This window comes from Anarhichas minor, unplaced genomic scaffold, assembly GCF_050575085.1.
Source record: "Anarhichas minor isolate MPS153535 unplaced genomic scaffold, ASM5057508v1 ptg000001l, whole genome shotgun sequence".
NCBI classification, from domain to species: domain Eukaryota; kingdom Metazoa; phylum Chordata; class Actinopteri; order Perciformes; family Anarhichadidae; genus Anarhichas; species Anarhichas minor.
Window position 1 is genome coordinate 2,482,572 of NW_027466447.1, and position 15,693 is coordinate 2,498,264.

Consider the following 15,693-nt stretch of genomic DNA (forward strand, 5'->3'; position numbering starts at 1 on the left):
CTCCTTCTATCTCCACCATCCTTTTCTCTCTTCCTCACTTTTTAAACCCTGTTCTTCTTCTTCCTCGTGCCATTCTCAGACCAAATAGACCCCCCCCCCCCCCTCCTCTCCCTAACTCCACACCCCCTCCGGATGATGATTCATCGATCTCCTTATCGCATCAGACGTCTTGATGGGCATAGTAAAAAGAAATTAAATCTTAATTAAATTTTCATCTTTGACAAATTTGTCTCCAAAGAGCTGCCATATGCTCACTGGGTTTGGGGGGAAACATTGAGAGGGAAGGACACTTTCAGAATTAGAGTTGAATGGACTTGAAAATTACAAAACAGCACAAAGTGCATTTTTCTGTCAGCCTTGTGCATTCTTTTCTATTCAGGGGGGATCGCATTGCATTCTTATAGATTTTCACAGCGTTATTACATTATGGATTTGTTCCCCTCCAAGACAAAGTATAATAATGCACTTTATACTGAGAATGTTTTTCATCACTCGTAGGGCAAAGGGAGTATGGGTGTGTGTCCTTGTGCAGTAGTTCTGAATGTGTGTGTGAATGCTTTGAGGAGTGGAGGTCTGGATGAGCACCTGTGTGTGTGTGTGTGTGTGTGTGTGTCACCTTTTTTAATAATGTGCTGTCAATCTGGGCTCTGGGAATGGCCATTTCACTAACCCTTCCTAAGTCTCATAAACGCGGATCCTCTGGGAGGGAGAATAAGTCAAGGCCAAGAGTCCTCGAGCACCGCAGAGAAAGGCAGAAATCACAGCGGATGCAATAAAGGGACTGGGCAGGATAAAACTTGGGCTTTCGAACGAATGCCAGCACATTTGAACTTATAGCACTGCTACTCTCCTCCCCACTGCTGCTGCTCATACCCAGGACTCACGACCCCTCGGTGTCATTGGGTACACCTTGGCGTCGCAAAGGTTTAGGTAACAAAACTACTTGTCAGGCTTCGGCTCCGGTTGAAATAGATATGTTTGTTACGTAACCTAAAGCCTGATTAATTTGAAATTAAGAGCTTATCTATTTTCTCCACATGAGAGCAAGGGCTGAGCTGGCGGCTTGCAGCTAACGGTGCTAACAGCGCTAACAGTAACAGTGTTTACCTGAGGGGTAAATGAAAGTTGGGTGCTACGACGAGGCCGTCAGTCGGGACGGCGTTATCTGCTGTAACCGGCGTATGAGATCAGTGCAGGGCGGCGACCGTGAGCTAGCATGTGGGGCACGCTCACATGCACTAACATGCACTACATTGAGAGGCCCGGCAATGTCAACAAAGCAGGGAGAAGCTCAGATTATAACACAAACAGAAGGAGAGCGACATCATTCTCGGCTCACTTCAGTGCCACTAAACTACCGTATGTAGGGAGCCCTGTGTTACATGGTGTCCTTGTTTTGTTCATACCCCAGGAAGAGCAGCTGTTGCTTTTTTCTACTGGGGATCCAAATAAATAATGAACAGCAAGACTTTGGGTGTGTGTTGGAGAGAGAGAACCTTGTGACAAAAAAAGAGGAAAAGGAGAATATAATAGATGCCAAATGTTGCATGGCTTGTCAAAAGCATTTCATTCCTTCCTCTAGTCAAAGCAAGTTTACCTGTAAAGCCCGAAATTAAGAAGGAAGGGCCTCATGCAAGTCTAATTTTGTTAAATCTAACTTCTTTCTATGAAGTTTGCTCATACTCAGGATTTCTACGAGTCAAATTCAGCACCCCATCTTAACTGCACACAGTTGTCATAAATTGCTCGTTTCAACTTGATGAAAGCCAAATGTTCATGAGTGAGTAAACACAGAGCATAAACGCTCCTCTATTGCCACATAAGGGTTCCACGCTGCCAGACATCAGCAGACAAAAATGGAACATATTCTGTGGACCCAAAATAAATACTAATACAGGTTTATCACTTGCATGTACCACTGAAGAACAATTCTGTTCACATGAGTGGTTCTTGCAGACGTACGGACGGACAACCCAAAAACATAATGCCTCCGGTCACAGCTCTCTCCGTCGCGGAGGCATTAAAAGGCAGGAGAATAAGAAAAAGGAAAAAGTGTAACATATTTGCACCGCCATGTCCCTCACAGTTTACATGCTGCGGCATGTCTGTAATATCACAGTTTCTCCAACCACAAACCTTCAGGATTGCAGTACAGATTGAGTCAGGAGAATAGAAGGAAATCACTAACACTACAAATGATATATAATCATATATATGATCATTGCTTTGTTTATCATAATATCATAATACCTCCTACTCATCAACGCAATGCTTATGTCTTTGTGTCTGCGGTTCACTTTCCCTTAAATACAGATAAATCAAACTTGTAATTGAAAGATAGAGTGAACTGAACCATGACCCCCACACCCCGTTTGTACATACAGAGGAGAGAGAGTGCATGGTCCTTTCAGTCAAAGCACTGCCTTGATGTCGTGGGTGTTTTGTAAAGGATAGGAAGACGGTAACGATGAGTGAAGTCAGACACAGGTTATCTGCTGCTGCTGCCTCTGGGCCGCCTTTTCTTACACTTGTATTGATGTGCAGGTCAGGTAGGAGGACTCAGTGTCTCACAGCTGCAATAAACCCACTGCACCTACAGCACACTGCAAAATGCATTACTAATACATTTGCAGTTTTTGTGCATATTTAGTTGCTAATATGGGGCAGGGCTTTCCCTTGTATTAGCACTAGTTTTAGACACTGTAATTCAGAGTGTAGTTTTGATATATTTAGCATCTGTGCTGTTGTTGTAAGTGTGCGCTTTCACTCTCAGCGACTTACAGTATGACGCGCCGACTCTGCTTTCTTTGCTAATGCAGGTTGCCCATATTCAGCATTATTTGACACAATTTTGCAAATTGAATTCCAGCTACTATTGAGAGGATTTGCATGTCAAAACACCCCCGTTTTATAAGGCTATAATCGCAACATAGGACTACAGAACAGAGAAGAACACCCTGTTCACATTTGTTTCCACAGGACTTGATAAAGTCTCCCCACTGGCTTTGCTTCTCATTAAAACATTGTTAATTGCTTTACATTGCTTTGGAAGCTCACAACTCAACATCTCACTATTAACGTGGTGGTCGCCAGAACTCGCATATGTGACACACAGGATGCTGGTAATTGGGTTTTTAACTATTATCACTTTGCCTTTGCTATTTTGATTTAACATTTTCATGGGAACTCTCCAAAGGTTTGCGCTTGTAAGACCTAGACTAACACCTGCTGACCCGTCCTTTTAATTACTCAGCTTGTGTTTGGTGAGTTTGTGTGTGTGTGTGTGTACTCACAGATATTAGCTGTGCCCTTGGGAATGGGCAGGTAGGAGCCAGCACTCCACGCTCGCCCCTGGTAACTCTTCTTACAGCGGCCACAGTCAGGCCCAGTGGAGTTGTGTTCACACTCGCAGCTCAACTTCTCTTTGTCATATACACAGCTGTTGGCGTGAAGGTTGCACTTGCACCTGTCAAAGAGGGAGAAGGGTGGTTGGGGGGGAGGGGGAGCGGGATGGGGGTGTTGAAAGAGGACAACCGCGTCAACATGAGTGAATTTTCTGGCTCTGAATGAATTATTTTGTTGGACAATGCGGCTGAAGGGCAGCGTGTCCTTGACTAGCGGTGGCATTGGAACACAGTCAGAGCGGCTGAAACAGTTGCTTCTTCAACTTCAAGAGGAGCCGGTTCAAGGGAGGCAGGCGGTTGCACGAACAAATCTGGCATCATTATTTCCTCCCTTGTCTTACCCCCCCTTCCCCCTCCCCCCCTACTCGGGAAGGTAGTTCAGTTTTAATTGTCCCACTGGAGGATGCATAATTGCAGTAAGGTCACAGTCGATGGGCGGGGGAAGATCAGGAGGGAGAGAGGGACAAAGAGGTGCGAGGGGGAGGCTGAGGAAAACAAGCCAAGTTAAATTGTGGAACAAGCGCTGGGAGAAGGAAGGCACTCAGGCTTTTAGGAGATGGAATAGCTCAGAGTTAGCCAGAGGGCGCAATGGAGCAACAGCACGGCTACGTTTGCTGTGACAAATTAATATGAGATGAGATCTCAGAAGCATACTTTCAGTATGGAAAGAGGGACTCCCTTAAGGTGCACTAAATCCTCCCTCACATCCTGCTCACCAGAACCTTCATTTAACAAGAAACTCAGCAAATTCATTTTCTGCTGTGGCTAGATGTGCATCGAGGGGATATCTATCTGTTCAATTAATTTATGATCCTCATGCAGCATAAAGTACTCAGAGGAATATGGAGAATTGTAAGACCTCTTTTTGTACACATTCTCAATACCAACTCATCAAATACTGACACCTGGTCAGCAGCCCTATGGCTCAAACTATGATGCTCTAGGTGCTCCTCTAACGTCAGTTTCTCTGTGTTACATGCAAACAGTCTCTTTTCAAAATAAACTTAAACTAATAAACTTAGTTTTTAGGTTTACTTGGGCTATGAAACTGCGTGGTTAGAATTAGGAAAAAGTTGTGTTATTGGTTAAAATAAGTACTTTTGTTATGTAAAATAACATTGCGATGAAGTTTTGTCATAATGCATTTCAAGATATTAGTCAATAGAATAATAATCATCAGTACATGAACGATTAAATGTTCCCTTTTCTAGAAAAAAAGATCAAAATGTCTAGATGTTCAGGTGTTGTCCTACTCTGTGATCGTGCTGGTGTCCTACTACTAGAGAGTTGAGACAAGAACCAGACTGGACTCTCTGACTGCTTGACATCTGACGCTGAAATGTGTTCCGATGCGCTCCCAAAACATCAAGACAAAGATGCTTAATTCTCAAAGATAACCCAAAGTGCACCATGAGTGACGATACAGTGCCAATGTCAACACTTGCTGCAACTCACAACAAAAACTGGCAATCTGACTTCTACCACGCATGAGTCATCCTAAAATTACGCAGCAGTAGCTTTGTTTATTTTAAGATAAAATGCTGAGAGGCAGACCAAATAAAAAAACATGTTTTTATGGTAAAAACACTGGCAGCTATGGTTGCTAGAATTTAACAGGAATACATATGGTAGATCTTTGTCTTACCATTACAGTAAAATGATATTAGTACTACTGATTTTAAGGTCATTGTTGTGTAGAGTCTGACACCTGGTTGCGTTTTAGATCCTGTTCCAGGTTGACGAAATGTAAAAGAGACTTTAAAATCTTTAAAATCTTTAAAATCACTATGATCATGAGTGCACTTTGTGTGCTTTTTGGAATATCGTTTTTTTTTCATGCTAATCAGCGCATTTGCTCTGATTTGGGGCATGCCATATATGGAGGAAGTAGCTTATGAAACATAAGGTATGCAAAAGTAAGTAGGCTACACCTGCTTTTTCATCCTGCCAGATACATTTTTAATCAGCACTTCATATCTCATGCTGCTCATGTCATTTCCAGGCTGTAGCTACAGGATGTGAACAGTAATACGGCTCACACTCACTACTGTAGTGGTTCTGCCTAACAAAATGCAATTTGGACAGCCCTTTGTATTTCAAATATTTTTTTCAAACCTTTATTTAACCAGAAAAGTCCCTTTGAGATACACTATGTCTTCTGCCAGGAAGTCCTGGTCAAGATGGGCAGCAGGTTAAAGTTCTTTTAAATACGCGAGTATGAGTACATATGAGCGGAAACTCGTTTTCATTGGAGTCTCTCAAGGAATCCACTTTGAGGAGCTCCACTGTGACATCCTCTTGTACACAGGACTAAATCTTCAGCAGTTTTCATAGTAATAGTCGACACTGAGACGTACTGTAGTGAAATTGATTGAGAAAAAGTGGCTGGAGTTGAGTCTGTGTCCATTAGTGGCTAAAAATCAAGCCAAGATCAGAATGGAGTCCCTGTTCAAAGAGCTTTCTTTCCTTCTGTGTTATAAAAAGTCTGCATTTTTACTGTGTGTGTGTGTGTGTGTGTGTGTGTGTGTGTGTGTGTAAGAGAAAGAGAGAGAGAGAGAGAGAGTAGTGGGTAGAGGATGTGGTGAGAAACAACTTCACAGGAGCCCTTTGTGGTTTAACCTTCAGCTTCTTTTAACATCGGCAACATTTTAATCAGTATCCAGAAATGATAGCGCCGGCGGCATAATGATGGAGACCGCCAGAGAGGCCCTTAGGGTCTCATATCCACCAGTGTTGTTTTGCTGCCAATCAGCAGTGGCTCCTGAATGTGGACACCGGGGGGACACTCCCTTACTGCTGCACCAGCAACTACAGCTTCAGAGCAGGAGCCAAGTAAACGTGTATTTAACAGCATTTTAATAGCAAATTTCCTCCGGGGTTCCCTGTACATCGTGTTGTGTCTTCATTTCCTGTTGGGCCCGCTTCACTTTGAAAGCTTTATGGCTGGTCTCCTCCTGACTTGCCATCAGCCTTTGTATCATTCTCTTCTCCATCCACCTATTAGTCTGTCACTGTTAACTCCAGTATCTCCCGTTAATAAATATTCATGGAGCTCAGGCATCTTTGTTTTTGTGTGGTGCTCTCAAAGTGATATTGCTTGAGGCATTATTGAGAGAGCCCGCCACCGCCTGTGAGCTAAAGGTCCTGATATGTATTCATAAAATTACCCATGAGGCAATGAGCTGAAATTGCTCGACTGGCAAAAGAAAAAAAAATTAGAGGGGAAAAAAAAAGTTTTGATTCCATTTTGTCTGGGGGAAGGTAGCAAACATTCTCATATCTGACAAGAGTTTAAAGTTCTCCTTGAAATGTGGGAGACAGAAGATATTGTTGGGCTCAAATGTATTATTGTTCTTCATCCTGGTGGAAATGTGAGGCCGTTGAGACTTCAGCTTACCTGGAGCAGTGTGTCTATGACCTCTGCAGTAATGGGATTCTGATTGACACCATGGGTGCACACGGCATATTGCGCCTTTCCTTGTGATGAGGCCAGCAACAAAAACAGAGCGATACAATGTCCTGTTTCTCAGAGAAAAATTCCTCTCAATCACTCCAGCCATTATCTACATGATTCCATTCAGCCGAGTTCATTCCCCGGCATTGCTCCATTTCGCTCGCTGCGGCTTCAAAGCCAAGAGTATCAGCCACTAATTGATAGTAATTATCCATAATCCAAGCCTACAACATCCCCGACGCACAAAGCTGCTGATCCCAACAAATTGAGCAGACTAAACTCAACATGGTCCTTAAGTGGGTTAACTAAGTGAAGCAATTACATTTCAATCTAACGCCCAGGTGTTTTCATACGCCAGCCAATTGGGTCAAACACTTTGTTCATAAACACTTTTTTTTAAGCTGGGGAGGGCGGGTGGTTTCAGAGAACAGGCAGAATGATGAAAATGAAATAGAAACACACGAGTGGCTGTTAAAAATGCCTTGAGGTGTGTTTGTGAGTGTGTGTTTGTGTGTCTGTATGTGTGAGACATACACAAAATGAAATTGAATGTACAATATATTTCCCCCACCTGGTCTCCCCAAACTGTCCCCATATGGAAGGCGAGTCCCGACAATGTGACTGTGTACACAGATTTGTGTCCCCGCAAGATGGGTAAAACACACCCACTCACACACGCACGCACACACCCCTCTAGCGATATAGCGCTTACCCATTGACATGGAGCTTGCAGCTGAGTTCTGTATTGGCTTAAAACAGATCAGCCTCTCTGCTAACGTGTTACCTGCTAATTGCATCCTCTACCTCTCTCCCCCTCCCCGGGCCTGCAGTGCATTGTGGGAAGTGGAAGGAGGGCGATATCTGCACCAGCTCTCCCGGGATGGATCTCAGACCCCAAACTCCCCATAATTATACCCTTCTTTGCCAGCCCTCCTTCTCCTCTCACTAGAAAGTGGGCAGTTAGAGAAAAGCGGAGGCTGTTAGAAAATCACAGCACAATTTCTGTATTACTCCTCTCTTCAATGTTTTCTTTCCACTTAAAGGTTCGAGAAAAACATTTACAGAGCTACTGCATGAAGAGATATCTTATTTACTGAACACATATGCAGTTCAACTTATATAAGATTACAGATATTGCTGAAGAATTTACATGTATAATTTACTCAGTAAACAGTTCAGTGTATCTATAGCTTAGCACTATCAACAGTTGGTACATTGGCTGTTTTGGGTGAATATTGTGAGACAGTAAAATGTGTCCGTCTGAACACAGTTACAGTTGACACTTTTACAGCCATGACAACGCTGGCAGGCAGACCCTCTTGAGTATTAAGCAATCATACGGGAACATCTCAATCCTTTGTATCCTTCACATGTTGGTCTGGTAAGGCTGCTTGTAACAACTGGAACTGATGGCAGAAAAAAGAAAAAGAAAAAGCAAGAAAGATCACTAAGGTTAAATTGCAGCACTTTCAAATATTTTAATGATTGTTTCGGCGAGCTGATGAGTTGGTTCTTGTTTCAATTATATGTTACTCAAAATATTTCATTATAAATCTAAAAAATAATCCTGCAAAACTAAACATGTAAACATCTCCTGTTCCCCGCGTTGAGGTAAATGTGCCATCTGCCGGCATCAATCCGTCCGGGCCATCCATCTATTGAATCCTCAGCATTACTAATGTATGCAGTTGGACAGGCTATCCAAGCAGGAGTCAATCAGGAGGTCTTTACTGCCTGTGACATGCCAAGCCTGTTCAATAGAATCGACATGCTGGGCCTCACTGATACTGCTCTCAGCTAAAGACTATTGGCTGCGGACTCGGCGACAGAAAGTGCACTGCAGAGGAGAGAGAGAGAGAAAGTGAGACAGAGACAGAGAGAGAGAGACAGAGAGAGAGAGATCTCCATCACCGGGAGCGTGCTGCCATACAGATTCAAGGCGAGGCCAGGTGGAGAAGAGATATTAAGAGATGTTGTCATTTCATAAGTGACATAACTGACTGGAGCCCTTAAAGGAAGTAACTCCCCAAAGATCCTGTAACATTGATCCGCTTGGGTCGGTAGCTAGTCCGCAAACTGCGAGAGGTTAGACTGCATTTGACCTCTGTGTGTGTGTGTGTGTGAGAGAGAGTGTAGAAAGAAAGGGAGAGCGAGTGTAATGTAGCAGTATTAAACATTTGCCTCACCCACAGTCACACATTTTCAAATTAATCTAACATTTATGTACAAACAAGTTTACATTTTGTACCCAGCATCACCAATTTATTTAAGTTGTTGTGTTTCATGTTATGTTTTAAATTGTAGGAGATAAAACAAAGATACAAAAAGTGCAATACTGGTGTCACTATCTGACTGACACGCAATCTCAGGGAAGAGCAGTGAACTATTGAATTTACTCAATATTAAGAATTTTGGAAAATATAAAATATAAAACACTTCTCCAAACTAGGGCTGGTAATGCTGAGACACTCGCAAAAGTAAGCTAGAATCTTAAAAGTATTCAACCGAACAACCCAACACCCTTCGGGCCTAACTCAAAAGCCACTCCCCCAAAATGATCGTTATGAACACAAACATATAATGCACATAAGAAACTCACAGCTGTCAAGCTAGTTCGCTCAGGTAGAAAGGCAGGTAGCCCATCCAATCATTACATTTGGGCCGAATCACATGATTGGACGGCTTATCACGGTCATTTGATTTATTGATTGCTGTTGGGATGTTATGAGAATTTCAACAAATATAACAAAAATATTTCTGTTTTAGAGTTTACCAACTCTAGTTCTAACTCTCTACTGTTATCTTGTTGCTGCTTGCTGATGTCACCGACCATTAAACCTGGGCAACCTTCTTCCTTGTTACATAATCCCGATGTCTGGAGCAGACATCTCCCATGGCTGCGACCACCAGGGGCCAGAATCCGAAACCAGGGTCGGACCCAAAGAGCAGGTGTAATTACACAAAATGTTGGCAGCTTCCCAGCTAGCAGGGAAGTTAACTCTTAGCATCACTTTCCCCTCTTAAACCCTGGGCGAGGGTTATAGTAGCTTGGGTGGTAACAGTGTTCACCATTGGGTTTTAAACAAGCGCCTATGATAAACCAGAGGGAGCAACGCTTCCAGTAAATTAAACGAGAGGCTGCATGGTGATTAAGAAGAAATGCTTGAAGACGTATGCGCAACAGAGATGAATATCTAGTAAGAGAAGAACTTGGTTTGTGTGTGTTTACATCTGAGCAACGTTTGTGGCAGTTTTTAAGCCCCTAACTTTTGTGCAGCCAAATTAACAGAAAGACCACACCCACCAAAATATTGCATGTTTGGGTTTATGTAATATGTACTAGTCGTACAGACTGTAAATCAAGGAAGGAAGAATGAAAATTAGGCAAATGTCACTGAAACTGATTTATTGTTGCAGATTGACCATTGGGAAATGCATTTATGATTTAACATCTATTTCATTGAGACTTATGAGAGCGAGAAAGGGGGTTAAAAAGAGAAAGATTGGAGAAACTGGATGTTCAACATGTCAGCACCAGCTAGATAACATTGCAAACTAAGTGACAGAATATCGTAGCAAAGTAAAAGGCCCTTACTAAGAGCACTTTACGGGAGCTGTCCGTTCAGCACCACAAACCACAACACAAGCAAACAGACCAACAATGCATTACAGTAAGAAAGTTAAAAATGTGGTGTTATGTTTTATTCAAATTAGTTTTATTCAAGGATAAACCCCTTGAGATGCACTCACTGGTTTTTAAAGGCGGTCCTCAGACAAAGCCGAAATGAGTTTATATAATATTCAGTAAACCCTTTAGCTGACAAAATCACAGAGAAGCAGCACGGCTAAAAATTGCCTGTTTGCATTAATGTACAATACTGGAGGGCGCTTTTAAGTATGAATGAAAAATATGACGGATGGGAATTTAATACAAATGGTCATTGAAATTGATTTATCATGGCAGATGTATTTGTGGTTTAACATCTGGGAAAATAAGATGTAAAAACGGAATATAGTTGTTTTATTGGGCAGAGAGAGAGAGGGAGAGAAAGAGAGGAAAATTAGAGACTATTGCTCTGCTCAGCATCAACGCTTCAGTTATATAAACCAGCTATATTGCAAACAAAATCATCTGAGAGACAGAAACAAACACTACTGCAGCAAAAGATGCAAAGATATAGTGCAGTCTATGGGAGCTGTCTGTTCAGCACCAGAAGCCAGCAAAGCTTAACAGCAGTCTGGTTTGCTTTTCGACAGCATCATTTTTCTCCAACCAAGGACACAAAAATGTGTTCTGAAAAAATCTTAAAAATGTAGGAATCACAAAAATCTTTCACATATTCTAATTGTTTTAATTCAAGGAAGCCTTTTCAATTCAACTACTGACCTATTTTTCTGAATGCTATTGAACAGTACAGAAGAATACGGCTTCCCAAACGGGGCAGTGATAACAGTAAGCCAAATAGGGGGAGCCACTGAATGTGGAAAAGTGAGAAAATTGAACATTCTAAATATGTGCATAAAATAAAGGAACTAAATTGCATAAAGAACAGAAAAAGTCTATCCTTTCCACAGGATCTTGAAAAATTGAAATTACAAATTATGTTTTTTAAACTGATTTCAGCAGCAGAAAGCATTATTTTGCTCAGTATCTTCCCAAATATATTAATATGTTAAAGTATCAATCATTAATATTGTCATCATATCAAGTTCTATTTTTTTAACTACTGATGGCTGGCATTTATATTGCACCAGGGACTCACAGAAAATCACTGGTTGAGATCATTTGTAGACCGCTGAGTAAGTCAAACCGATATTGAACTTTGCTCAGACTCACCATCATCTAGCATCATAATCACTATCATCTCGGCTATCCCCCAACATCCCCACTGGTCACCACGATCGTGCTCCAGCAAGTTACATTACCTCGTACAAAAAAAGAGCAAAAGGTCTGGAAAATTCAGAGCAGCACTTATTCTTTGTTTGATTGTTATTATTCCCCTCTTTTGTCAGGTGCATCTCTTTTGTATGCTCCTGTTCTGCTCGAAGGCGAAAGCGCCGTCGGAAGGCCATACATAATGAGCGTCTGCATTCACTGGCCCTCCCCAAAAGAGAGCTCGCTCACAATCGCTTTTCATGACTCAATGATCCCATTATCAAGCGGTTTTTATTCATCACTCCCTGTCGTCTTCAGATCAGAATCAAATATCTCGCTTGGGGAGCTTTGGGATCTTACCACATCCACGATGTCACCGCACGTGTGTGTGTGTGTGTGTGTTAGTGTGTTTGTGTGCACACAAGGTGGATTAAACAAACAGGAACAGTATGATGACGCTTTCAACACTTCTCCTTCTGTTAGAAATATCTGTTTCAGCTTATGAGTGTGGAAATACTGCCATATGGTGTTTTCTTCACTGACGAGGCTCTCTTCTAATGCCACCCATGCTGGTATGACGAGCTCAGTAGGATGTCTGACTGTTGAGGGGGTGGCCAACTCTTTTTTTTGGTAATTTTGATTATGTATTACTTTACCACTCATCTTCTTTCACTTGGTCAAGGTGAGCCCTTCAGGTACCCTTGAATTAATTTTTTAGTTGATTAGCACATGAGTTCTCAGGTCTTACATGTGCTATTTTCAAATCGATAATTCATGAGCACATTGATTTTAAGATCATAGCTAAGAACTCTGTCATCATATTTTGGCCTCTACTGTATTGCTTTATGGCACAGAACAGATAATCCTTTTGCCAAACAATAACGTCAATATCAGACGATTCCGCCAAAGCCAGATTTTTCTGATGACTTTTCTTTTTTTCCAATGCCAACATGTTTTAAATTGTTGCTTTCTACAATATCTAACTCGTAGATATTGTAGAAACTATATGGTTAGGGAAATATTGTGGTGACGACAAATAAGCCATGGTTAGTACATGTGTATGGTACCCACTCGGTTAAACTTAGACCAGAATTCTTTGGGCCAATTTTTGGGTCTGCGTATTTACACATCCAGCAGATAATGAGCAACATTGTCATTCATCTGGAGTTGCGCTTCGTGCCACCTGGTGAATTTAGGTCCAATGTTTAACCTCCTTTAAACTCTGCTTTTGGTCTCCTCCGACTCTTTCACAGAAAACAGCTGCCTGCTGCGGATGAAAACATCACGATGAGAACAATGATAGTGAACCAAAACACGACATTTGCGGTTTGGAGAAATATTGCCACTGTAGAGGTATGCTTTTTTTTTCCAGATGGCATTGACTTTGCAAGTGTTGTCAACATCTCCCCCTCTCTACCAGTTACCAAATCATCAGTGTGGTGGTGGGGGCTGCGAGTGAAGGAGAGGTCAATGAGGGGATTAGTCATGAAACCCTGACAGGAGGGCCCATTATGAGGGCAGCTGTAGCCGACAAAGACAGGGGGAAGACACGTCGGGGAAAAAGGCCTCTCCATTAACGAAATGGGTCACCCCATGAATGTTGAATGTGCTCTGTCGACAGTGAGGAAGAGAAAAATGCCTCTGATATGGTTGGTTCCTGTGCCTGAGACCCCTTCCTGGCACAATAGAGGGAAATTGGCTCCCCTAACCTGGAGATAAAAAGGTTTTATGAGGAATGAGATCGGAAAAAATGGCTCATTGTACCCTTTGAGAGTGTCATGATTTTAATGTAATGTCATGGTAAACAGTTAGTAATTAATCATTTGGTTTCTATGGGGTATTAATGTATGGATCATGACGGGAATCAAAGATGCTGCCCGTATCGTCTTTATATGTGTGTGTGTGTGTGTGTGTGTATGTGGGGATTTTAGATTGAATTCCTGCTAGATTTGGATTTATGGAACAAATAAGGGATGGATATTGCCTGGAGGATATGCACTCACATGCACGCATGCCAGCCCACACACACGCACACACACACAAGCTTTAGTCGTAGAAAGGCTGTATATGCTGCCACCACATTCTATATGTACCAGTGAAGCGTGAGCTGTCTTGTCATGCGGGGCACATCAGCAGTGCGTTCTTCTAGTCCATGGCATTCCAATATGTTGTGTGTGTAGCTACTAATAGTGTTAACCCCACTGGGAGGGAAATCAATGCACAAAATATAATGTCTGTATTATCAGCAATGCAGCCCTCCATGAGAAACAAAGTGTATCACGTTGAAGAGTAAACTCTGCCTTCTGAAGTGAAAAATGGATGTTGCTTCATCCCTGAGAACGGGAAAGGGATCTGCTGAGGCAACGAGCCTCCTGTCGTCTGCTCCGCTGATAAAATCTTCATGTCACTTGTAGCTTTGCTCCTCATATCTCTGGACTCGGTCGATTCCTCTAGCCTGTGATAAATAGTAAGGGATTGGCTTGTGCACCGTCTGGGGGGTTCAATGTCGGTGACATTGCTGCTAGTCACTGGATTTTATTTGTACATAAAGCTCTCAGTGTACTTGATTTTATCTCACAACTGAGCTGTTCTGTGCCATTTACACTGTAGCGGGGATTTGTTTGTCATGTCGGTCTTCACTGCGAAATACCAACATCAGTTGTTTTTGGTACGAGAAGAAAGTGAAAATGAAAAAAGTGTACTTTTTTCATTTTCACACATCCATTTTTTGTGGCTCCTTTGGACACGGTGGTTTTAATGCCTGGTTACCCATTTGTTTTATTACAATAAGCCATTTCAAGGTATTCCGCTGTGCACAGAAGCATAGCAATGCTCTCGCAAAGGCAATGGAGAGAAACTGAAAAAATGCTTGATTTAAAATATTCAAAAAATTGGCATTGCAAATCCTTTGAGTGAAAGGTTTGCTAGACCTTTTGGTTGAATATAGATATATTTATATAGTATTCGTTTAAAAAAAGAAAGGCTTCTGGTTATCTTTAATTTAGCAAAAGAAAAAAAGAAAACATTCCAGCTGTATTTGTAAAACAAAATGTGATATTTTTAATCATTGTTAATTTAAGCTTTGATAACTAGTCTACTACTGCTATTATATTATTACTTGTATACTTTTTTATTTTCATTTTACAGCTCTATCTATTTCAAAATCAAAGACTGCTACTTTCACCTGCGTGCCTCTCCGCACACACACTGTACGCCTACGGTGGTTTCTATAGGCACCCTCCTTTATCAAACACACCAACTTTATTCAAACAGGAAACGGCTGAAAGCCAGCACTCCGCTGTTTGTGTTAGGAATATAACAAAAAAATGAAATATCATAGACCTTATGAAAGTACAATACAATAGGTTTAAGCTGGATTGTCTTTGGAAAGGGTCAATTCAGCAAATAGAGGCTAAGCAGTCCAAATCCATCCTTCTTTCATCCTGCCATTTGTATGTGAGAGTGGTAGTCAGCATGGGGGGGAGACAGAGGAGGTTTTTAACAGCAGTGAGAAAGCTCTGTGCTTGGAAAAAGGTAGATTATACATATTCTGGGACTCAAAAGTCCACTGTAGCACTCACACTCATATTCACCTTCTGAAGAGACCCAGGGTAAATAAAATGTGCTACACAGACAGATGGCCTTGAACAATAACAATTAAGTTTTGTTAGCTGTAACAAAACACATTCGAAATTCAACCAAGTGATATTCTTTCTCCTAACTGCAGCAACACCCAGAACAACTTGTTTTACTTCACAGAAAACTGACCAGGGCGGCTTTGGATTCTTGTTTTTCCATTTGTTCCACATTTGTATCTAAATTGCATAGGGTCTGAATGCTTTCCATAATAGTTTTTAAATGATATATACTGTATATATATATATATATATATATATATATATACGTATCTCAGTTGACAATCTGTGCTTTTTGGGGCTTTTATCTCTTTAATGCATTTA

General features: G+C 41.7%; 1 protein-coding gene across 1 annotated transcript in view; it reads right to left on the reverse strand.

Moving 5' to 3' along the window:
- ntng1a (netrin g1a) overlaps positions 1–15,693 on the reverse strand; it is an 85,741-nt gene that overhangs the window by 24,384 nt on the left and 45,664 nt on the right. Inside the window, exon 3 of the mRNA XM_076095189.1 lies at positions 3,294–3,466. Coding sequence (XP_075951304.1) covers positions 3,294–3,466 — 173 coding nt within the window. The remainder of the gene's footprint in view (positions 1–3,293; positions 3,467–15,693) is intronic.